Source organism: Diabrotica virgifera, chromosome 1, assembly GCF_917563875.1.
Source record: "Diabrotica virgifera virgifera chromosome 1, PGI_DIABVI_V3a".
NCBI classification, from domain to species: domain Eukaryota; kingdom Metazoa; phylum Arthropoda; class Insecta; order Coleoptera; family Chrysomelidae; genus Diabrotica; species Diabrotica virgifera.
The window spans coordinates 170003898-170030438 of record NC_065443.1 but is presented as its reverse complement, the minus strand read 5'-3'; the positions used below and the strand labels follow the sequence as shown (position 1 = coordinate 170030438).

The following is a 26541-nucleotide window of genomic DNA, read 5'->3' as shown; positions in this document are numbered from 1 at the left end:
TAAAACCAAGTATTGAAGAACACAATTTCATTAACAGAAAGGGCTATCACTCTTTAAACTGTCAAATTATTTGTGACACTCAATTAAAAATTAGAAGTGTATTTGCAAATTTTGGTGGCAGTACTCATGACAGCTTTATATGGAGGAATTCAACTGTCAATACATATATGAATCAACTGGCAACTAATAATGAAAGATGTTGGTTAGTGGGGGATTCTGGGTATCCTCTTTTGCCTTATCTAATGACTCCATTTCTTGTACCAGCTAACAATGCAGAGAGGCGTTAGGCAGAGAGCAATGAAGCTCATGTACAAAGTAGGAACTGCATTGAGAGATGTTTTGGAGTACTTAAAACAAGATTTCGATGTTTGTCAAGAGAACGCACATCAAGATACAAACCAGAGTTTGTTTGCAAATTAGTTAGAGTGTGTGCAACATTACACAATATGTGCATAGAAGGGGACATAGAATTTGTAGAAGAACTGCAAAATCCAGAGGGGGCTATGGAAGATGGCCCAGCGTACCATGCCCATAATATCCTTGCTGGACAACATATGAGAAATCTTATTGTTACTACTTACTTTCAATAAATGTTATTTTAGTGCCTTCATCTTGTTTGAATTTAAATTGGGTAAATTGATTAAAGTACTTGTTGCAGTCTTCTTTGCTATTGATATGTAACTACTCCAAATCAAAATGATTCATTATTTAATTTGAAGCCTTTGCTTGTATACAATATAATAAACTATGGATTTCTTGGGACTAGCCCCTGGGATCCATAGTTTGTCTATAAAGGCTTAATAAAATAAACTTGGAGTGTTAGTATGCCATTTTTTAATTTAGTTTTATTTATTTATGAGCAAGCCCAATTTAAGATAAATAAGAAATTTACAATTTAGAGCAGTGCTATAACAAAAAAATAGTTGACTAGTAAATAAAATGAGTAATAAAAGCAGTAAACAAATATTTATTTTATGAACAAACAAAGTATACTACATTTTCTCTGCAATAATTTTTAACGAATCCGCTATAGAACCTAGCTTTTGGTTGATTGACTCCAGTTTTGTGTCCATGTTTTTCAGTATGTCAATTGTTTCCACATATGTATCTTCAACACTCACTTTCCTTTGTTTCACATAACTATGTTCATGTGTTGAAATTTGTCTCTTTTCAACTCTAGGTTTTGTAGATATTGGGTTGATGGGAACACTAGATGTAGAGACAGAGGTAGGAGATGAACATACCCCTTCTTGCCAACTGGTGGATGCACCATCATTTATTTTTACGGATATTGGTAAATGCAATTGTGATTGGGCCAATGTCTGAGGTGGTTCCAACTAAAAAACAGTTAAATAATAAAATTTAAAAAATCATAAAGCTGCTTTAGTAGTTAAGGTCGGTGTGGTGAAAGCCTTCTTAAATCAACCTTAAATTTATGGAAAGCTTAAATCAGTTAGGAGACTATTAACAAGTTTGTTCCTACAGAAGTTTCCAACTGTGACCGACTGTCAGATGCATGCACAATAATAATTTCGCCGTTCCAACAAGATTTTCTCTGATTACTAGTCAACAAAGTACACTGTTTCATGAAATATTTAATCAGTTTGAGATTAGTTTCTGACAGTTTGAAAAGTTTCCGAACTTTTTGCAAAATGGTAAACACAGAAGAAACAGGCCCGCCGTAAGCGGGCGTGCAAGGCGTGCACCGCACAAGGGCGCCATGTCCTGGGGGGCGCCAAATCAGAAATCAAACAAATATGTATAACAATTAACGACAGAGAGCAAAATTACTACTTTTCTTTTTACATCAAATCTTGTATATTTCTTTTATATACTAAATATAGAGTCAGAGGAATTACTAACTGGAAATATAATCCCTTATTTACAAAAGTCTGTCGATGTAAGTTATTAGTCCGATTTCATTCCAGCTGAATATGCACGTTTGAACATAAAAATATAACAATGTATTCAGAACCAGCGATATAAACAAAAGAGCAAGCACTTAACTTTATCTTAATGTATACCTACTCATATTTGTTTAGGTAATAAATTTCGAGAACTTTGGGAATATTATATTTCATTTACTATGAAACACTTTTTTATCGCTTTATTAATTGATGCTAAGCTTGTCTTTTTGTCCCTAAACTGTTTTTCTGTTAGGTCATTCATTTTCATTATTTGAGTGGCTTCGTGATTACTATTACTTCCACCAAGTAAGCATCAAGTTAATGTATTACGATTACGATACGAATACGGAATGAGAGTGTAAATTATAAATTTCTAAAAAAGACAAAATTCTTTGTGATTGTGAATTGAGTGATTGTGTTAAAGCAGCTGAAGCTTCATTCATCGATCAAAGATCAAACTGAAGGATCTTACAGTGGTCAGTGGTAAGGTAAGCGTTTTATAAAATCACTAATGTAGTTTTAAAATTTTTTATTAGGTCAAAAATGTAATACTTTACACCCCTCAATTACATTAACCGAAATAAAATCCATTTTGATAAAGCAAATTATTCGCGAAGTTAAAACTAAAGCAAATTTATTAAATTTTAAAGCTGTTTTTCTTTTTATCGTTTAAATCGTTTTGAGCAAAAACATTTTTTAATAATAAAATTATTGAGTTATTTTATTTTTCAAATTTTAATTATAAAAAAATTGGCACTTTTTTCAATGTACATATTTTCAAAACAAGCAAACATTTAAATAATTTTATAACAATTTGTACTATTTAAGAATATAATATTAGTCCATTCACTCACGGTAAAATATTGCAAAACCTCACAATTTCGAATCATAGATATATAGACAAGGCGAAAACGGCGGGTTCGAAGGGAAAAATATTCCCATGAGATTTTTTTGCATAATCACATTCGTGAGACATCCCAGAATAAGGTTCAAGAAGTCGCCCATGTGAAAAGTGGGCCAATTTTTTTTTACAATTTTTTTTTTATCAAATTTCAAGAATCAATATTTTTGGCCTGAACAATTTTTTCTTTAATTTTTTGGACCATTCTGGACAAAAAAGTCTCTTATAATTTTTCTCTAAAGTTGATCGTTTTCGACTTATAAGCAATTTAAAGGCTTAATAACTCGGTTAAAAGTTATTATTATGAAAGTCAATATATGACTAAATCAAAGTTTAAAGCCCCCCCTACAAGATCCTGAAGAAATTTTTGTCATTATTTTATTACTAAGCTGTTATTTTTAAGAAATAATAATAAGCGCCATGCACGTGTGCGGGGCTGTAAATGCTGAGTGCGAGAGAGAAGCCATTCCAGCAGTCCAATTGTGCATCTTACTCGCACTCACATTTACAGCAGCGTCAATACGATCTAACCACTCATTGTTATTAATTAAAAATAACAGCTTATAGTAAATTAATGACACAGATTTCTTCAGGATCATGTAGCGGCGACTTTAAACTTTGATTTAGTCACTTTCTGACTTTCAAAATAATAATTTTTGACCGAGTTATTAAGTCTTAAAAATGGCCATTTTCGCGTTTTTCAAATTTTAACTTGCTTATAACTCGAAAAAGATCAACTTTAGAGAAAAATTATAAGAGACCTTTTTTGTCCAGAATGGTCCAAAAAACCTAAAAAAAATTAGTCCGGGCCAAAAATATTGATTTTTTGCAATTTGATTAAAAAAAAATTGTTAAAAAAAATTGGCCCACTTTTCTCGTGGGCGACTTGTTGAACCTTATTCTGGGACGTCTCACGAATGTGATTATGCAAAAATATCTCATGGGAATATTTTTCCCAACGAACCCGCCGTTTCCGCCTTGTCTAATAGTCCAGATAAATAAGATTTTTCTCGTGACACATCCCCCTCCAGTCCGAAACCAAATTTTTTGAGTAGTATGGACATCAACATTATTAACCTATATGTTTCCTGCAGCTGATTTTGATGATATACATAGTTATAAACAAATGAAGATCAAAAAACGCTAAATTCTCGCTTTTTCGTCTATTACCAAAAATTTAAGCACTTTAAACAAATTTGAGAGTAAGAAACTCATAAATCGTATAAAAAACTTCAATATGGCGTTCGCTGAATATGTCTATCCTTATTGGTTGCTTAGAAAATTGCAAAATAAATCATAAATTTTCAGTTTTTATAAATATTCATAACTTATGTAAAAATTAACTTAGAACCATCTTATTACACGGAATGCTGATACTTCTTGTCTCTTGTTATTTAAAGTTATTTAATTTGTTTTTCCCAAATTAATTTTTTTGCAACACTACAAGTCAGAAAATTATGAGGCTACAATAATACTTCGGACAGTTTATGAAAGAAGAACATTTACCTATACTATTACCTTGATTTAACATAAATGACAAAATAATTTTAAACAGTGTTAAATTATTTTGCAAAAACATTTTTTGCTTACTTATAAACAATTAGAATAACTTTTTAACCGCTACCCGTAGAAAAATTATTTTTTCATATTTAGAAAGACTGAATTTTTATACACATTTAGAAAGAAAAACAACTGTCCTAGGACAATTAGGGGCAAAGTTAGCCCCCCCATTTTTTTAATTTACATGTTTTTGCAAAATAATTTTGGCATATTTATAAATATTTTTTGTATCTTTTTTCAATTAAATTAATACTGTAAATTTTCTTCTTTCATAAACTATCCAAAGTATAACTGTAATTTCATTATTTTCTGACTTACAGTGTTGCAAAAAAAATAATTTGGGATAAACAAATTAAATAACTTTTAAACTATTTGACCAATTGCTTTGAAATTTAGGGTATAAATTAAGCACCATAAGTCTCAGCATTCGGTGTAATAAGAAGGTTCTAAGTTAATTTTTTACATAAGTTATGAATATTTATAAAAACTCAAAATTTATGATTTATTTTGCAATTTTCTAAGCAACCAATAGGTAAGGATAGACATATTAAGCGAACGCCATATTGAAATTTTTTATACGGTTTATGAGTTTCTTACTCTCAAACTCGTCCAAAATGCCTATTTTTTTAGTAATAGACGAAAAAAGCGAAAATTTACCGTTTTTTGATCTTCATTTGTTTATAACACTATGTACCTATATTATCAAAATCGGCTGCAGGAAACATATAGGTTATTATTATACATGTCAATACTACTCAAAAAATTTAGTTTCGGCCTGGAGGGGGTTGTGTCACCAACAGGATATTTTTTTCCTTATTTCTCTGAACTAATATTATGGTCCATTTACTCGGTTTTTGCTCCAAATTTTGAAGAACCACTGGGATTGACATGAAATTTGGCATATTGGCATACACATAGCTAACATGTCCAAGAAAAAAGTGATATTGTGCCGATGCGTGATTTTTTTTCTGAAAGTGAGTTTCACGGTTTCACACCTTCTAGAGGGTGAAAAAACATACCTTCAAAATAAGTCCGTAATTGGATAAAATGGACAATTCTAAAGAACTTTTGTTTTATGGGCTTTTTTTACAAAACAATACTCTTCGAGTTATTTGCGAGTGAATATGTTCATGTTTCAACAAACAAAAATGCGTTTCTATTCAACAGTTCATGGTAAATAACTCAAAAAGTAAGTATATTATCCAAAAAAATATTCTTAGCAAAAATATAGCTTATAAAAAACTTAAAAAAATGGTGTACCTATATATGAAGCCTGTATTGTAGACCTACCAGAAGCAGAGTTGTTGTAGCTAATGAAAAGTAATATCTTATTCGTCAAATTTGTCAAAAAATAAACCACAACTCATTGAAATATTTAATTTGAAATTTGACTGATAACAACCTACTTTTCATTAGCTGTAACTCTGCTTCTACTGGGTCTACAGACTCAGTATATACACCATTTTTTTTCACATTTTTCTAAGCTATATTTTTGGTATGAATATTTTTTCGAAAAAATAATTACTTTTTGAGTTATTTGTGTAAATCCGTCGAAGAACATGTTTTTCTTGTTGAAAAATGAACATTCACTCGCAAATAACTGGAAAAGCTTTTACTTAGAACAAAAGTTGCTTAGAATTAATCAGTTTACCCAATGGCGGACTTATTTTGAACTGATGTTTTTTCACCTCCGAGAAGGGCTGAAAACCCACCTCCAGGGCAAAAGCAACATCGGCACTATATCCCTTTTTTCTTTGACATATTAGCATTGTTAGCTATGTGTGTACCAAATTTCATGTCAATTCAAGCGGCTCTTTAAAACCCACAGCAAAAAGCATACTATGTATGTATGTAAGAAAACTAAGGGTCTTTGTGAAAGTCCAGTCCATATAGTTATAGTTGAAGAGGGGGCGGCATAATTGGAATTGCACGCGGGCGATCAAACTGTTAGCGGCGGCTCTGAGAAGAAATGTTTATATAATAGATTCTAGAATTATTACAGTCTCTGCTATCAAAGTAGTAAAATTTTTGGAATATTGTATATAGAATCCCTTCTCTTAGTAATATTTCCTTATTAAATGTTTTAGTATCACCAACTGAGATTTGTGTTGTAATCTAATAGTCAAAATTATGCAAATATGGGTATCTATGTACTCATTATATACATTTTAAAAAAGTATAAATATTAGATTACAAAATAAGTAATTTCAGTTAAAGAAACCCAAATATAATACAGATTCTAGAGTTACAGTCTCTGCTATCAAAACATTATATGGCCTTGGTAAGACTATACATTTATTATACTCATATTGGTGATCTAATATTGTAGATGTTTTTATTATGTAAATATTTTAAAGTTTTATTATTGAAATAATAAAAAATTTCTTTTTGATGATGTTCAAATGGTTTTTAATCATAGAACAGTGATATTTTCGTGCATTATCAAATAATATGGAATATGGGTAAAATAGTAAGGTTAAACTTCTCTTGTTCCAGTGTTCCCATATATCAAAGTTTGTCCGACTAGACACCCTTAAGCTATTAACAAATTTGCAGACCTATAACCTTTTTGTTTGATTACAATGTTTGGGATTAGAAAGTAATAAGAAGGTACTTACACCTGCTTCTGCCATATTTAGTCCAATAAAACTACTCCCCAGTAATTTCAAAGCCCTCTCCTCGTAGGAAGTCAATTGTTTTCCACTTGGGGGTCCTCCTCCAGTTCCAGTTTGTTCCCGTTTTATTTCTGCAGCTTTCTTTTTCAATGCCGACTTAAAATCGGTCCAAGTCTGAAAAGCATAATTATTTTAAATGATTTTTGCCATATAAGACCCTAATAGCACAAGGACGTCCATTGGACGTCCGTCACGGACTTTAGGGACGTCCATTGGACGTCCGTTTTCGTCCGAGGAACGTCCTTTATACGTCCCATTTTGGTCCAAATGTCGCGCTACCGAACGTCCATTGGACGTCCATCTAAGGTCCGAGGGGACGTATATTGGACCTTAATCGGACGTAATTTGGACCTTGATCGGACGTCCTAGGGGACGTAAATTGGACCTTAATCGGACGTAAATTGGACCTTAATCGGACGTAAATTGGACCTTAATCGGACGTAAATTGGACCTTAATCGGACATAAATTGGACCTTAATCGGACGTAAATTGGACCTTAATCGGACGTAAATTGGACCTTAATAGGACGTAAATTGGACCTTAATGGGGCGTAAATGGGACCTTAATCGGACGTAAATTGGACCTTAACCGGACGTAAATTGGACCTTAATAGGACGTAAATTGGACCTTAATCGGACGTAAATGGGACCTTAATCGGACGTAAATTGGACCTTAATCGGACGTAAATTGGACCTTATCGGACGTAAATTGGACCTTAATAGGACGTAAATTGGACCTTAATCGGACGTAAATGGGACCTTAATCGGACGTAAATTGGACCTTAATCGGAAGTAAATTGGACCTTAACCGGATGTTCTAGGGGACGTGAATTGGACCTTAACAGGACGTTCAATTTTGGTCCAAATGCCACGTTGCCAAACGCCCAATGGAGGTCCACTTAACATCCGAAGGGACGTTCGGTGGACGTCAATTGGCCTTCATAGGACGTCCCAGTTTGGTCCAATGTCTTGCTGCCGAATATCCATCTACTGTCGTGGGAAATAAAAAATATATTTTTTAAGGAACTTATATTACATCTTATATTAAATTACAATTATTGGATATTACATTATTTACATTAAATTACAATACACTTCTCCAAGAAATTAACGCACCACCTTAAATATGGGGTATTTTTGATGTCTCGTATTTCCTAAACCTGTTGTTTCATCTAAGTGATTTTTTTATAATATTATAGCCTAGGCTATAGGCTACCTCCTTAAGCTTGTCATGCACAGGGAGCTATGCTGTAATATATGTACATTATATCATATCGCTCTCTAGTGGGACCGTGCAAGTTCGGAAAAGCGACACCTATTTCTACGCTCTGAACTTTTATTCGCACTTTTAATTATATTGGCCAATCATATGGTCCTGGTTACTGGATAATTGTCAAGGCCATAATCCAAAAAAAATAATAAGAAGAAAAAATAAGATTTAGGTTGTGTTATTCAAACGTAAACAATTGTATGTAGTAAATAAAATTAGTTATTAAAATGCAGTATTGCAAGCAAAATACAATTAATTAAATTTACCTTTATATAATAATTGCATATCATATCAATATTGTGAAGAAATATATAATTTTTCTTCTTAAATGACAATAGGTATGAAATGTACGTCAATTTGACAATTTCAGTTGACAATATGAATTATTTAAGAAAGTTGCAATATTTCTCCGCTATTCGCGCACGATCGTTTCGCGTATCCCTTCCAAGTACTTGCACACCGCGAATAGTAATGAGTGAGCCTGCAGACAGGAAACAAATGGTTCCGTATGTGCAGGCTCACTCATTACTATAGAGTGCGATGTGATATAATATATATTACAGTATAGCTCCCCGTGCATGACAAGCATAAGGAGGTACTTAACCTATAGCCTAGGGCCTAGGCTAGAATATTATAAAAAAATCACTTAGATGCAACAACAGGTTTAGGAAATTCGAGACATCAAAAATGCCCAATTTTTAAGGTGGTGCGTAATCGGTTGTATATACAGGGTGTAACAAAAATACACGTCATAAATTAAATCACATATTCTGGGACCAAAAATAGTTCGAATGAACCTAACTTACCTTAGTACAAATATGCACATAAAAAAAGTTACAGCCCTTTGAAATTACACAATGAAAATCAATTTTTTCGATTATATCGAAAACTATTAGCGATTTTTTATTGAAAATGGACATGTGGCAGTATTATGGCAGGAATATCTTAAAGAAAAATTATGGTGAAATTTGTGCACCCCATAAAAATTTTATGGGGGTCTTGATCCCTTAGATCCTCCCACACTTTTGTGTACGTTCCAATTCAATTTTATTATTGTGGTACCATTAGTTAAATTCAATATTTTTGTTTCTTAGTATTTTTCAGATAAGGCAGTTTTTATCGAGTTGCGACTTCTTTTTTAACATGTCTACATAAAAATTTTATGTGGGTTTTGTTCCTTTAAACCCCCCAAATGTTTGTGTACGTTCCAATTAAACTATTACTGAGGTACCATTAGTTAAACAGAATGTTTTTAAAACTTTTTTGCCTCTTTGTATTTTTTCGATAAGGCACATTTTATCGAGATCTGGCTTCTTTTTTAATATGGTTCAAAATATACCTAAAAATGTAAAGCATAAATAAGTCTGCATATTATTACCAAGTCTCCATAATCGTACTTAACCATATACAAATATGTGGTGGATTTGACAAATATTCAAAATATTTCGATAAAAATTGACTTTTCGAAAAAGCAATAAGAGGCAAAAAAGTTTTTAAAATGTTGTGTTTAAATGGTACTACAATAATAATTAAATTGAAACGTGCACAAAAGTTTGGGGGGGTTTAAAGGAACAAAACCCCCAAAATATTTTTATGGGGTGTCCAAATTTTACTATAGTTTTTTCGTAAGATACTGCTGCCATAATAATGCCACATGTCCATTTTCAATAAAAAATCTCTAATAGTTTTCGATATATCGGAAAAAATCACTTCATCTTGTAACTTCAAATGAGTGATAAAGGCACAGAGACTTAGATGGCGAGGTCACATTGAAAGGATGCCAAACACGAGGACTCCAAAAATGGTACTAAACTACACTACAGCTTCAAGAAAGAGAAGAGGAAGGCCGAAAAATAGATGGAAGCAAGAGGTCGAAAAAGATTTGGAAAGAATGGTGCTACAGGGTCAGAAAAGAAAAATGAATAACAGGAAGGAATGGAGAAAAATCACATATCAAGCCAGAGAAGATCTCAGTACATAAAGAAACGTGAAAATGAAGAAAAAAACAAACTTTTCAAGCCATGGGCCTCTAAGGCCCTTAGTGCTATTATATATATATATTGTTATATTTCTATTTGATATGAAAATTAAATTTTGATAATTATAAACAAAATTCACTTTAATATAAAATATTTTTAATTTTCTCAACCTCGGGCATATAAATTTAGAACAACCTGTATACAACAAATTGTTATATTTAATTTTAAGAAGTGATTAGAATAAGCGTACGAAACTCGGAACAATGTGCTTAGATAAACAAAGTGAATGACGCGTACCATTATCGTTCTTCTCGGAAGGTCGATCATTAGCCTATGCTAAATAAAACTCAGTGAAATAGATGATAGTTCATTATCGTTTTTCGCGGAAGGTTTCGATCATTAGCCTATGCTAAATAAGACTCATTTGAAAGAGAGAATAGGTCATTAAAATTTGTAAATAGTTAGAAAGTATTTTAGAATGGGAATTAAATATTTTCTTTTGAAATCCATTAAGCATATTTAGAAAGATTAAAAATTGGTTTTGAGGAATATTACGAATGAGAGTTGGTGGTGGAAGATTGATTTGTGAATCTGGAAGGGATATTTAGAAAGTAGGGGAATGGATGAGAAAGTGAGAGCAGAATGTTTTGAGCTGTCGAGAAGTGAAGTCGAGTAGTAGACGGTAGTGTACGGAGAGTGAGAAAGCCGATGTAGTTCCGTGAGTGTGGAGTATCTATCGTGGAACGAGAAGTAGGCCAGGTCGAGAGTAAAAGAACCTCCTTGAGCCAAGAGTGTCCCGGTAGCTGATAGCAGTTTCGAGAAAGGTAGAACACAGCATCACGACAGACGCAGGAACGAGAGCTATACGAGCTAGTTTTTCAAAGGAGAACATTACTGGAAGCCAGGACGAGGTTTGATCGCAGCCAAGGATAGCAGGAAACGGGTCTTGTGTGAGGACATTTTCAGTTCACCAGGAAAAGGTCAGTCTCATTTGTTTGGACATGAATGTATGGGTTTTTCGTATTAAATTCCACATAAAAAATTAAATAACATAATCAATAATATCAGAAAAGCTTCATCAAACTTAAATAGAGTTGTTCCTAATAACTCCTAATAGTTAAATGTTAATAAAAACTTTCAATTGAAAACCAAAAGGAAATAAGATTCCCATTTGTAAATGTTATGTTTAAGAATAATAAGAAATAGCAAATATTAAGCATTGATTGCCTTTTAAATAAAATAAAAAATATTTTGATTATAATTGTAACCCATATGTGTATTTTTTTTACTCTTTTCTTTTCTATCCCGATTAGGAACCATTAAGAAATATTTAGAAGCCACGAAAGTAAGTAATTAATTTATAATTCGCCCTGAGATTGAAAACATATTGATATGTGATCTGGTTAATTAATTAGATTAGTATTAATACATTGATTAAATTAAGTGACATATAAGAATATTATCTCATATCAATAATCAAGATCACATCAATATATATATATATATATATATATATATATATATATATATATATATATATATATATATATATATATATATCATCATCATTCTCTTTGCCTTATCCCTATGCGGGGTCGGCTTCCCTAATTGCATTTCTCCACACAATTCTATCTTGGGCCATATCAATGTTAATCCCCTTTACCAACATGTCCTGCCTTATCGTCTCCCCCCAGGTCTTCTTTGGTCTTCCTCTCCTACTCCTTCCAGGAATCTGCACTTCAGCTATTCTTCGTATTGGGTGGTTAACGTCTCGACGTTGAACATGACCAAACCATCTTAACCTATGCTCTCTCATTTTGGCATCAATTGGTGCCACACCTAGACTTCCCCTAATATACTCATTTCTAATTTTATCCTTCTTTGTCACTCCACTCATCCATCTAAGCATTCTCATTTCCGCCACATGCATTCGCTGTTCCTCTTTCTTTTTCACTGCCCAACATTCAGTTCCGTACATCATAGCTGGTCTTATGGCTGTTTTATAGAATTTTCCCTTCAGCTTCATTGGAATTTTTCTGTCACACAACACACCACTCGCTTCTTTCCACTTCATCCATCCAGCCCTAATTCTACTGCATGCATCTCCATCTATTTCTCCATTACTCTGTAATACCGATCCTAGGTACTTAAAACTATTGCTTTTTACAATCATTTCACCATCCAAAGATACCATTTTATTTGTAGTAGCTCCATCTTTAAATGAACATTCCAAATACTCTGTTTTTGTCCTACTAAGTTTTAAACCTTTTTCCTCCAGAGCTTGTCTCCACTGTTCCAGTTTTTGTTCTAAGTATCTTTCACTATTTCCTACTAACACGACATCATCAGCATACATTAAGCACCATGGAATGTTACCCTGTATTTTCGCTGTTATCTGGTCCAAAACTAATGAGAATAAATACGGACTAAGCACAGAACCTTGATGCAATCCTACTTTCACATGAAATTTATCAGTCTCTCCCACACCTGTCCTAACACTAGTCGTTACTCCCTCATACATATCCCTCACAATCTTTACATATTCACCAGGGACTCCTTTCTTATTGAGTGCCCACCACAGAATCTCTCGAGGAACTCTATCATATGCTTTCTCAAGATCAATGAATACCATATGAGCGTTTGTTTCTTTACTCCTGTATTTTTCCATCAACTGCCTTATAGTGAAAATTGCATCTGTTGTTGATCTACCCTGCATAAAGCCAAATTGATTCTCGGATATTTCGGTCTCTTCACGTATCCGTCTATCAATTACTCTTTCCCATATTTTCATGGTGTGGCTAAGCAGTTTTATAGCCCTGTAGTTTGTACATTGTTGTATATCTCCCTTGTTTTTGTAAACAGGTACCAGTATACTGCTTCTCCATTCGTCTGGCATTTGTCCAACTTCCATAATTCTATTAAATAGACCTGCTAGCCACCTTGTTCCTGTCTCTCCCAATGCTCTCCATACTTCCCCAGGAATATCATCTGGTCCTACCGCTTTTCCTTTCTTTATTTTTTGAAGCGCTTGAGCCACTTCCTCATTGGTTATTTTGGTGACCATTGCTGCTACTGTCTCCGTTGACTCTACAGGCTGTCTGTCAAATTCTTCATTTAATAAGCTGTCAAAGTACTTTCTCCATCTCTTTTTGACATCCCTTTCGTGAACTAGTATTTTATTATTTTCATCTCGGATACATCTAATCTGATTAAAATCTTTTGCTTTCTTTGCTCTCTGTTTGGCTATTTTATATATCTTCGTTTCGCCTTCCCTGGTATCAAGTTGATCGTATAGGTTTGAATACGCTTCTGCTTTAGCTTTTGCTACTGCTACTTTCGCTTCCTTTTTGGCGACCATATAGTTTTGAAGATCTATGTCCGATCTGGTTTCTTGCCACTTTTTATATACTTTTCTCTTCTCTTTTATTTTTCCTTGTACTTCATTTGACCACCACCAAGTCTCTTTATCTTCAAACTTCTTTCCTGACGTTTTCCCAAGTATTTCAATAGCCGTCTCTCTAATAATATTGGCCATTTTTCTCCAAATTGTGTTAGGGCTTCCTTTCATGTTCCAACATATTTTTTCTACTATTCTTTCCCTGAATAGACCTTCCTTCTCATCTTTTAGCATCCACCACTTGATTTTTTGTGGTCCTCTCCGATATTTTTGTTTAGTTTCGCTTTTTACTTCGATGTCCAGAACAAGCAGCTTATGTTGTTGGCTTACTGTCTCACTAACTATTACCTTGCAGTCCTTGCATTCACGTATGTCTTCTTTCCTTATCATGAAGTAGTCTATTTGGGATTGATGTTGTCCACTTTTGTAGGTAATAAGTTGAGTTTCTCTCTTTTTAAAGAATGTGTTAACAATCGCCATATCCAATGCTGTTGCTAATTCTAGCATGTCATCTCCAGCTTCATTTCTAGTTCCAAAGCCTAATCCCCCATGTATTGTTTCATATCCTGTCTTGGCTTGGCCCACATGTGCATTGAAATCACCTCCTATTATAACTTTCTCCTCCGCTGGAATATCACTCAGTATGTCTCCCAATTGATCATAGAAAGCTCTTCTTTCATTCTCACCCAGACCTGTTTGAGGAGCATACACACACACAACATTCAATACCTCTTTATCAATTACAAATTTCACTGACATCATTCTATCACTCGTTCTTACAACTTCTACTACGTTATCTTTCATTTCACTATCAGCAATTATACCAACTCCATTTCTAGTGTTACTACTCCCTACATACCACAATTTATATCCATCACCTAGTTCTTTCGCCCTTTGTCCTTTCCACCTAGTTTCTTGAATACAAGCAATTTTAACTCTTCTTCGTTTGAGCGCATCCACTAACTCCAGACTCTTACCTGTAAGACTACCAAGATTCCAAGACCCTATCCTGATTTTTCTAACCTGTAATGGTGTTCCCCCTGAGATAGTCCTCACCCGGAGATCCGAATGGAGGCTCATTTTACTTCCGGAACATTTTACCTCAGGAGATGCCATCATTTCAGTATAAGTTTTTATTTCGTTTGGAGAAGGTCTTTTCATTATTATGGCCTGAAAAGATATATATATATATATATATATATATATATATATATATATATATATATATATATATATATATATATATTGATACATGTATCCATGTAACTTCCAAAGTAGATTCTCGTAATACGTTGTCACTTCATATATACCGTTATGACTTCCGATTTCGGAAGTCACAACGTTTTGCCTAAATTTTTACGAATTTGGCTACTAGATGGTATTAGAAGGCTTATATCAAAAATTTCACTAGAAGTCACATCGTATCTAATATACTCATAAGATCAGATTTTAGTACGACGGTATATCATCAGCGCTAGTGTCGCTCCCGTACGAGAATACACGTGATATACACAACGCGTAGGGACTTCCGTATACCACACCGCTCGTTGTGACTTCCGTTATTTGGCAACGCTGTCTAAACGTTCCCAGACGCCAGACATGTAATTGTTATAGATTTGCGGTCGTAGTATTTTGTGCAGCTGTTATTTAAATATGAGTAATAGCAGATCTGCTTTACTTTCATAGTTAGCGTTAAATTAAATATATTATCTCTATAATTATACATGTACAAAATTCAAAGTGTCCATTAAATAATCTAAATTATTTCTTAAAAACCTTATTAAAAAATAAATTTAGGTAAATATTATTTTCATTTCACGAAATTGCCGAAAATCGCGTATAGGTATTTTGGACCTAGGCTCAAAAGTCAATTTTAGTGATTGTTACTTCGGAAGTAATAAAAGTATAAAAACACACAAAAAAATTGAAACAATGAATCAAAAGTGATAAATAGTTCTAATAAAGTAATAAATTCTAGTAATAATATGAAATACAGTAAACTCTCTCTTAACGGACACCTCCCTTTGCCGGGCACCTCCTCTATATGGACGGTTTTTCAAACAAAAATAATTCGGCGATATATGAACCTGTACCCTTCAACTGACAACTGACACTCAACACCGGACGTTGACAGTAAAAATGATGTGTAAATGCGGATCTTCTTCTTCTTCTTATGCCGTCTTCTAACCAAGGTTGGCGATCACCTTTTTAAACGCTTCTCTGTCTTTTGCAAAGTGAAATATCTGTTCAACACTGAGGTTAGTCCAATCTCTGATATTCCTCAGCCAAGATTTCTTCTTTCTTCCCAAACCTTTTTCCCCGCTACTCTTCCTTGCATGATGACGTGTAGCAGAGAATATTTATAGTTACGAAGTATGTGGCCCAGATACGATGTTTTTCTTATTTTGTGTTCATAAGCTTCCTGCCATGTCCAATTCTTCTTAACACTTCTTCGTTTGAGACTTTTGCAGTCCAAGGAATTTTCAGAATACGCCTATACAGCCACATCTCGAATGCCTCCAATTTTTTTACGGATTGTGCTTTTAGAGTCCAAGCTTCTACCCCATATAGTAGTTGCGACCAAACATAACATTCGACGAACCTCAATCTAATGTCCATACTCAATTTCTTATTTGTAAACATTAACTTGAATTTTATAAATCCTTTTTGAGCTATTTCTATTCTCACATTTATTTCCTCATCTTGATCTAATTGTGAGTTTATAATTGCTCTTAGGTAATTATACCTCTCGACTCTTTCTATCGGTTTACCTCCAATGTCAGATGTATGTTGTCAACAGGGTTTTTTGAGATCACCATTAATGTGGTTTTATTTATATTCATTGTTAGTCCCATATTTTTGCTTTCTCTGTTAATGATATCTAGGAGAATTTGTAAATTGTCTATATTCTCTGCCATGATTGCGGTATCGTCTACAAATCTTATGTTATTAATGATGCTCCCTCCAATCGTTACACCTTCAATTCTTTCCCATAGTGCCTCCTGAAATATTAGTTGGGAGTACACATTGAATAATTGTGGCGACAGCACCCATCCGAGCACGACAGCACGTATCCGCAAATGTGGATAGCAAATATAAAATGAAGAACTTTTTCCAAACATTTTACGATATAAAACTACATTTTTTATTATTTATTAAGCTCAATATTCCTTGTTGGCCTAGGAATAAAACGTTTACATTTCTGATTATATTTTATTTTAGTCTTATAAATTTTATATAATTCCAATTCAGTCCATTTATACAAACTTTCACCACCTACTCCCCTCTCCTTCAGTTGAATGCTAGTTGTTTCCATCGCTGAATGTTACTTTTCTTCAGGTCTTCGTACACACTGTCCTCCCATCTTTCTCTTGGCCTGCCTTTCCTTCTCTTTTGTTATGGTCTACGTAAGAGTACCATTTTGGCATTCTTTTACTTCTCATTCTTTCGATTTGCCCCAAATATTATTCTCTGTGCTTTGATCGTCATCGTTATCGTTGCCTCTTTATACAGTTCTTCCAATTCTTTATTGGTTCTTCTTCTCCACTGATCTATTTTCGCACCTCCATATTATATTGCTCTTAGCATTTTTCTCTTCAATCTTTCTAAAAGGTCTGTTTCTGACTTTTCAGCACCCATGTTTCGCATGCTTTGCGTATGATACTGTAGGTCATTTTTTATCGTTTCAAATTGATACATAGCCCGATCAAAGAATAATCTGACCCAAAAAAAATAAAGGAAGGATGAAAATTTGGGAATAGGTAGTTGAAATTGTCTATTATTATATAAGAAAAAGTTGACTACTCTACACACCCTTCATTTTACAAAAATTGAGGGGAATACCCCTTCTCGGGGGTGAAAAATATAGAGTTATTTTCGAGTGAATATATTCATTTTTAACAACAAAAAACATGTTTTTAGACGGTTTTTCGCAAATAACTCAAAAAGTAAGTATTTTATCGAAGAAGATATTCTTAGTAAAAATATAGCTTATAAATAGTGAAAAGAATGGAGTACGCATGAAATCTGTATACCCAGTAGAAGCGGAGTTGTAACTAATGAAAAGTAGGTCCTTATTCGTCCAATTCCAAATCGAATATTTCAAAGTGAAATAACCAAAAAACGGAGCACTTTCCGGGGAAAACTTATTAAAAATTTTTTTAAAGTGTTTAAAAACAGGTATATTTTTGTTTTTTTTTTTAACTTCTAACATTAAAAGTAAGTGAGTTACGCTCAAAATATTTTTGCTCCCTTTTATATTTTGGTAAAAACAATCGCGAAAATCACCCCCTAATTAGCATCCCAAATAAAATGAATCGTTACTGCTTCACAAGGTATTTTGTTTATGTATTCTTTATAATGATCTATAAGTTTTATTGGTTCAAACTGTTCAATTTTAAAAAAAATTGGTTTTAAAATAAAAATTTTTTTCTGATTTTGAAAAAATTCCTTTTTTTTCAAAATAACTGAAAAATTATTAGTAATACCAAAAATCTCAAACAGTAATAAAATGTACGTTTTGCTTTTCTGATTATTTTGGATTTTTTGTTTTCCTGGTAGACAAAAATTGGTTATGCTAAGACTGTTCAAAATTTGCATACACTCGTGATTAGTGACTTGTTCAAGCCATTTTAACTAAAGCCATTTCAAAAAGAAGCACTTTGAACCGATGAAACTTACAGATCATATAAAGAATACATAAGAAAAGTAAAGTGTGAAGCGGTAACGATTAAATTTATTTGAGATGCTAATTAGGGGGTGATTTTCGCGATCTTTATACCAAAAAATAAAAAGGGTTGAGCCCTTTTATTTGCGTAACAATATTTTGAGCGTAACTCACTTACTTTTAACGTTAAAAGTTCTTTTAAAAAACAAAAATAAACCTTTTTTTAAACACTTTAAAAAAAGTTGTAATTAATTTTCCCTGAAAAGTGCTCCGTTTTTTGGTTATTTCACGTAGAAACATTTGATTTGAAATTTGACGAAGAAGGACCTACTCCTCATTAGCTACAACTCTGCTTCTACTGGGCCAACAGACTTCATATGTACACCATTTGTTTCACTTTTTTATAAGTTATATTTTTGCCAAGAATACATTTTTCGATAAAATACTTACTTTTTGAGTTATTTGCGAAAAACCGTTCATAAGCATAAAAATGAACATATTCACTTGCAAATAACTCGAAAAGTATTGACTTAGTGAAAAAACTCTAGAACAAAAGTTGCTTAAAATTAGTTATTTTATCCAATTCCGGACTTATTTTGAATGTATATTTTCAACCCCAAGAAGGGTGTATTCCCCTCAATTTTTGTAAAATGGAGGTGATGTAGAATTGTAAACATTTTCTTATATAATAATAGACAATTTCAACTACCTATTCCCAAATTTTCATCCCTAATTTATTTTTTGGAGGTTTTCGATCAGTTTTATATTCCTTGATCCCGCTAACAGATCTTTTACACGAGTGATATTTGATATTAGGTATGAATACTGTTTACGCTATATTAATTATGTAATACAAATCTGTTCACAACTTTTAACTGTTAGCAACGCAAGCAAAATTTTAATGTGTATGTCCATCCATGAAAGATTTGCTGACCCCATTATTACTCTGATAATAAATACCTCGATAAATTTTTGTGTTTTGACTGAAATATGAATCTTAACTTAATTGTCGAATGAAGATATTTGGGTTCAATAGACCTCATTGTATTAATTTGTAGGTCTTAGCGTTTTGTACATATAATTAAAGTAACTGAAATAATTTTAGTTATTAATGTTATTAAAAATTTTAAATTAACATATTCATTGTTGTTCTGAACTATTTCCTTGTAGCATTTTTATATTTGTCGTTCTGAAGCTATTTTCTTGTGGTATTTTTCCAATTTTAACTATTTACAATGGGAAATAAGCCACAGTTATTAAAAAATGATTTTTATTAACGTTTCGACGCCCAAATCGGGTGCCGTTGTCAAAATACAAAATACTATTAACATAAACAAAAATGTTGTTGCTTAGTAAAAAAATTCTTCTAATAATTTATTTAATTTGACTCATTTATATCGGCAATTCAGATACATATGATACATTTTAAAGTAGAAGACTTTAAAATGATATTGCCAAAATTTATGAGTTGCGTTCCTGGGACGACTTTACTAAAAGATAGTTCATTCGATTACATGAAATCAAACCCAACTCAAGAACATCCGTCACAAAAAAATCATAGCATGTGATCTGTCTTTAAAAAGACAACCACATGCAACGGTGACATTAAAATTCTCGCGTTAGAGATCTCATAGTAAATCACGAGGGAAAACCAGGAAAAACCTCGTGATACTATCCCGACATCGTAAGTATTTGGTCTTACATTTAAGTTACTCTCACAATTAATACCAAATTCTGACTTTACTATAATTTTGTTTAAATTATAAATAATATCAATAATACATGGATATATAAGTAATACTAAAATATAAAGTATGTACTAACTCGGCTATTGACTTACTAATTGTGGTATTTTCTTTCTATTGACTTCCTCTTTCAGTATTGGTATCCACATCCTACTGCATTCCACCGAGGAATTTGCGACACAGTTGTGTTTCGTTTAGCATAATTAGAGCCGCTTCTTTGATTTTTCTCTTTTTACCATCTGTTTCTTTCAGGACTATACTTGAATCTCTCCACTGAAATGTGAATGTTGTAAAAATATGTTATAAAAATAAAATATGTTCAGTTCATATGTTAAAATATGAGTTCAGTGGAGAGATTCAAGTATAGTTCTGAAAGAAACAGATAGTAAAAAGAGAAAAATCAAAGAAGCGGCTCTAATTATGCTAAACGAAACCAACTGTGTCGCAAATTCCTCGGTGGAATGCAGTAGGATGTGGATACCCATACTGAAAGAGGAAGTCAATAGAAAGAAAATACCACAATTAGTAAGTCAATAGTCGAGTTAGTACATACTTTATATTTTAGTATTACTTATATATCCATGTATTATTGATATTATTTATAATTTAAACAAAATTATAGTAAAGTCAGAATTTGGTATTAATTTTGAGAGTAAATTAAATGTAAAACCAAATACTTACGATGTCGGGATAGTATCACGAGGTTTTTTCCTGTTTTTTCCTCGTGATTTACTATGAGATCTCTAACGCAAGAATTTTAATGTCACCGTTGCATGTGGTTGTCTTTTTAAAGACAGATCACATGTTATGATTTTTTTGTGACGGATATTCTTGAGTTGGGGTTGATTTCATGTAATCGAATGAACTATCTTTCAGTAAAGTCGTCCCAGGAACGCAACTCATAAATATTGGCAATATCATTTTAAAGTCTTCTACTTTAAAATGTATTGTTCTACAATGTATATTGTGGCTTATTTCCCATTATAAATAGTTAAAATTTATATTTGTCTTTGTCAAAATACAAAATATTACTCTAGTAATACATTGTTACTCTAGTAATATTTATTTTGATGACACCCGACTTGGGCGTCGAAACGTTAATGAAATAATTTTTTTTAGTAAAATTGTGGCTTATTTCTCATTAAAAATAATTAATTATATCATATTTATTTTTCCCTTAAACGGACACCTGCCTTAAACGGACAGTTTATGCGGATCAACTATACTGTCCATCCAAGGGAGAGTTCACTCTATAATAGAATAATTGTATCTAATTATTAAAAGTTTTTTGCTTTAAACGTGTGCAGAAATACATCATATTAACAGAGCTCGGAAAATAACCACTTAAAAATTCTAAAAATGTTTTAAACAAATTGTTACAGTTGCTATTTTTGTGCCGTAAAAATTTTTTTGGATCACTGTTACTGTTAAAAAAACTAACACTGACACTGACTTTGGATCACTGACAAACTCCCTGAGCGTTTTTTGCAATTATAGGATTTGCAACATTTTGTTTTTTATTTGTTACTAAGCTCGATTTTCTTGGCCGGAGTGTATCTACCTTTATATTGTTCATAATACATATTTTATTATTGAATATTATATTATTAAATTTAAAATGTCGTTAGTAAACTCCAACAATAACCTGGAGCTAAAATAAAATCACTAAAAATATTTGTTAAAATTAATATTACCTAGCATCATTTTATTCATTATATTCATTTATTCTTCTTCTTCATCTTTTTGTGTAGACATAACTCTGTCTGTTTTTCAATGTGACTCCAGTAAGTTGTCATTCCATCGTTTTCGTGGTCTTCCCACTGATCGCCTTCCTATTGGCGAACCGTCTCTCGCCGTCCTTACTACTCTGTTTATTGTCATTCGGCTTTTGTGGCCATTCCACCATTTTACTCTTCTGTTTTTCACCCAGTTATTAATGTTGTCCACCTTGCATCTCTGTCGTATACGTATATCTGCACTTCTGGCTCTATCATATAGTGTCTTACCATCGATTTTTGGAAGTGTTTTCATCTCTGCTGTTTCTAGCATTCTTTTTGTCCTTTCTGTATCAGGTTGTGTTTCTGTCGCGTATGTCATTATTAGTCTGAGGACTCTTTTGTAAATTCTGCCTTCCATTTCTTTCCTGATATTTTTTTTTCTCCATATTGTGTCATTCAGGCAGCCTGCGGCTCTGTTTACTTTATTCACCTGAGCTTGTACTTCGGTTTCGAGCTTTCCGTAGATAGAGCTAGATAGTGTGATGCCTAGATATAAACTCTACGACTTGTGCTATTATCTGACCGTCCAGCTCAATTTACAACTAGATTTGTTGTTATAACCATGCATTTAGTCTTTTTGGGGAAATCAACATGTTAAATTTTCTATCGGTTATATTAAATTGGTGCAGCATACGTTGTAAATCATCTTCACTTTGAGAGATTCGTCTGCATAGCAGATTATTTTAAGTTGTTTTTCTCCCATTTGGTATCTTTCTTTTGTCCTTACTTTTTTTTATTATTTCATTCATGATCAGGTTGAACAATAGAGAACAAGACAGGGAGTCTCCCTGTCTTATCACATTGCCAGCTTCAATTGGGTCAGTTAGTTCTTTATCTACGTTTACTCTGATCGTGTTGTTCTGATAGATATTTTCGATCGTTTTAATTATTCCTAGAGGTACCTCTCTTGCGTACAATAAATGGATAACGTCTTTTAATTTGACTCTGTCAAATTCCTTTTTAAAATCGACGAAACATAAGTATGCCGGCTTGTTGTATTCTACTGATTTCTCTTGAATCTGCCTCATTATAAATATAGCGTCGGTACATGATCTTCCCGACCTAAAACCTTGTTGTTCTTCTGCTAATCTTATAATTGTATTCAGTGTGTTTGTTATCACTTAGTGTTGTGTTTAATAAATTAATTCCTCTGTAATTCTCCGGGGGTCCGAATTACAGACTCATATTCATTCACAGAATTATGTTCATTAATAGCTGTAATTGACTAATGCATAGTTTTAATTATTGTAACAATTATTATTACAGTTAAACTATATAATATTAATGATATTTTATATATAGAATTAAGCCGTTTAACCAATTAACCAATTAAGCCAATTAACCAATTTCCATTTCCAATGCGAAAATGACATGTAATGAGAAATCAAGAACGTTACCGCCTTCTCCAACGGATTTTTCAAGGGAAGGTAAGTGGTAAAAGAGGACGTGGTAAAAGTGGTAAACTTTATGAACGTGGTATAACATGACTACCACTGAACTGTCCCGCGCTGCGGTAAACAAAGCCAAGATAGCCATGATGATCGCCAACATCCGGAACGGGTAGGCACTTTAAAAAGAAGACATTATTATTGGAACGCTAGATACCAATGAATTCCACTGCCAAGTGTGAGACTCTAAGATAACAGATCACGCTCAAACTACGAGGTAAATTTGGCAGAAGAGACGTTGTGACTTCCAAAAACATGACAACATCGCTGGAAGTGACAACGCGACTTGAACTACCCTATTTACAGAAGCCACAACGTATTATGTCCGCTTCCGTATATACCTATATATATACAACATTTATTATGGTAAATCCTTTCCCCTCAATATGTAGATCTATCGTAGCACCCCCCCTCTTATCAAATATACAATTTTTAAAAAATAATCCCAAGTAGAAAAGGTGGAAGCCAGACAGCCTCTTCTGTATACCGGAAGTCACAACTTAACGTGCATCAATATATATATATATATATATATATATATATATATATATATATATATATATATATATATATATATATATATATATATAACTTCAAAGGGCTGTAACTTTTCTTGTGTGCACATTTGTACTAAGGTAAGTTAGGTCCAATCAAACTATTTTTGGTCCCAGAATATGTGATTAAATTTATGACCTGTATTTTTGTTACACCCTGTATATATCTACATACTTCGTCTAATTTACTAACTGTTATTTATTTTAACTGAAATATTTAGGCGGTAGGTGTGTTCTTTTTTAGAATCACTTTGCCGAGTACAATGGAATTACAGCCACTAGACATATTTTATTATATACGCGTAGAAATAATATTTGAAGATTTCTATTAATGTTAACCTAAAGAAATACACAATAATATGTTTCATTTAATTTGTATAAATGGATTATAAAGCGTTTTTATGAAGCAGATTTGTTCGGATCACACTGTAACTGTAATCGAACGAAGGTGACATTTTAGAATAAATTGGTAACATTTATTTGACAGTTACGGTGATGACACTTCATATTTGTTTATATTCTTTACTATAAGTATCTGTTTTATTTATTATATTTACTGTTTTTATTATTTACTTTACTATAAAAAGATCCTCTACTATAAAAATATAAATTTCACCTAATTTTATAACGACTTGGAATAATCGAGGTATCTGACAACTTTTTTAGTTGTTATTGTAGACAAACTTATACAAAGAAACCTACCAGCTTTTTGCCAAGAGTTCGGAGCCGTTTTTTAATTATTAACAATGCAGTGCAAAAACTCTTGCACTGCAAATCTTAAAAGATTATAACTTAATTCTTGTTCTCTATTTCTTAAGTTTTTACTTATTTACATTGAATATTAATTTGTTTTGTTGTATAATCCACGTTTACAATAATTAAGTATGTGATATATTTGATTTAAAATGGATTCAGGATCTTTTTATACTTTGACAACTATGTCAACTTAGATCTCTGGCAATGACGTGCAACAGTAAGTAAATTAGATGGACTGTAGGTTATATTTGGTTCTTGGGACATCAAAGTATATTTTTTAGACATTCCCTGGATATAGTCACTGATGTGACATACCTCCGATTTGTTTTTTCATGAGTTTTGTAAGAGAGACTAAAAACTTTTTTTATAGTCACCTCCTGTTTTCATATATTTTTTGACATGTTTTGTAGTAAATTCAACTATCTATTTACTACAAAACATGTCAAAATTTACATGTGAAAGCAGATGATCCTAAAAATGGTTTTTCATCTCCTACAAAATTCATGAAAAAGCAGATAGGAGAATTATTGTACATTACAATTCTCTGATGTTTGGGAAAAAGGGCTTAAGTCAGAATTGCACATCGATAATGTTTTGATGATTTCTACAGTACTGTAGTAGATTCTACTGTACATACAGTTTACATCTACAACAGTTTTTTTCTGGTCCAGAAATCATCAAAACATTATCAATGTACAATTCTGACTTAAGTCCTTTTTGCCAAACATAAAAAAACAATCTGGTCATAACTGACCAATGAGCAATTTTAATTTAACCTAAATTACTACTGTTTCTTAAAATGAAGAGCTTACCCCATAGCGTCTCTTATCTAATCTAACAAGATCGTGCACTATTCTAACATACACAGGCACAGCACACAAGCACTATGCTCCGTTTTTCACTATCACCTATCACTCAAACTAGTTCAAAAGGCTTTGTCCTCTTCAATCTTCTAGTTTGCCCAGTAGTATCGAGGAGCTGGATTTCCTCGATATTCTTGAACTTATGAAGTTGTTCAATTGCTCGTGTTGCTCGTGACTTCCTGCTATCTTCTTGATATTTGTTGATAAAGTAATAACTTATTATGCATGGACAATGTGGACTTTCTTCCAACTAGCCAATACACTTTTTATATCTCTCTTTTGCCTTTTATAGCCACAAGGCTATACATTTCCTTCTTGGTTTTTTTTTGTAGGCCACTTTCAGCTGATTCTAAAAAAAATTAAAATGAAGGGTAATTTTTCTATTCTTTACAATTAAAAATCGGAAAACGGATTTTATAATGGGTGCGTTCGGACGACCACAGCGGCTGGACAGCTGAGCCAGCAGTAGCTGTCAGACGTCACCGCTGGAAGCCAGCCGCTGAGAGATTTACTAAGCTTTCCCTATCACGGCTGGATACAACCACTCAGCCGATTTCTGCTGAATGCCAGCCGCTATGGTCGTCCGAACGCACCCAATACTTACAAAATTGTTTAAACAAGAGATCCAGCCAGAGCCCAGAGCAAAAACTAGCAGCATAGAAAAAAGTGTTGTGTGATTTGACTAGCAGACAGTACAGCAGAAAAGCCACTAATTTCCATTTCCCACACCCCCTTATCGATGTATTTTTTTCCAATCAAAATTTTTACTAAATTTTTGGGTTATCGGTTATCATCTTATGAAAATGAAATATGTGATGACCAATGACCACGCGACGCTACATAGATACTCGCGCGGCAAATTTGAAAATGAACGCAAATTGAACAGTAATGGGTGCGTTCACCAGACCAGTGCGCTACGTCAGCGCTCTGAAACTGTTTAAGATTTTTCGGGTGAACGTCACGTCAATTTAGGCTAAACTTCAACGTATTGACGAAGCGGTCGCCATTTTATTGAACGTAGTATTTGTATCGCTTCAATATTG

The 26541-nt window shown here is 33.0% G+C and overlaps 1 protein-coding gene across 1 annotated transcript; it reads right to left on the bottom strand.

The window, feature by feature from the left end:
* Nucleotides 1-959: 959 nt before the first annotated feature.
* On the bottom strand, nt 960-26299 carry LOC126878858 (uncharacterized). Its single transcript, XM_050641757.1, has 4 exons — nt 26103-26299; nt 25448-25847; nt 6987-7157; nt 960-1337 (listed from the first exon to the last, which is right to left on the bottom strand). Exons 3-4 carry the CDS (start codon nt 6999-7001, stop codon nt 993-995), a joined length of 360 nt encoding a protein of 119 aa, XP_050497714.1. The 5' UTR covers nt 7002-7157; nt 25448-25847; nt 26103-26299; the 3' UTR covers nt 960-992.
* Between the last annotated feature and the right edge of the window lie 242 nt (nt 26300-26541).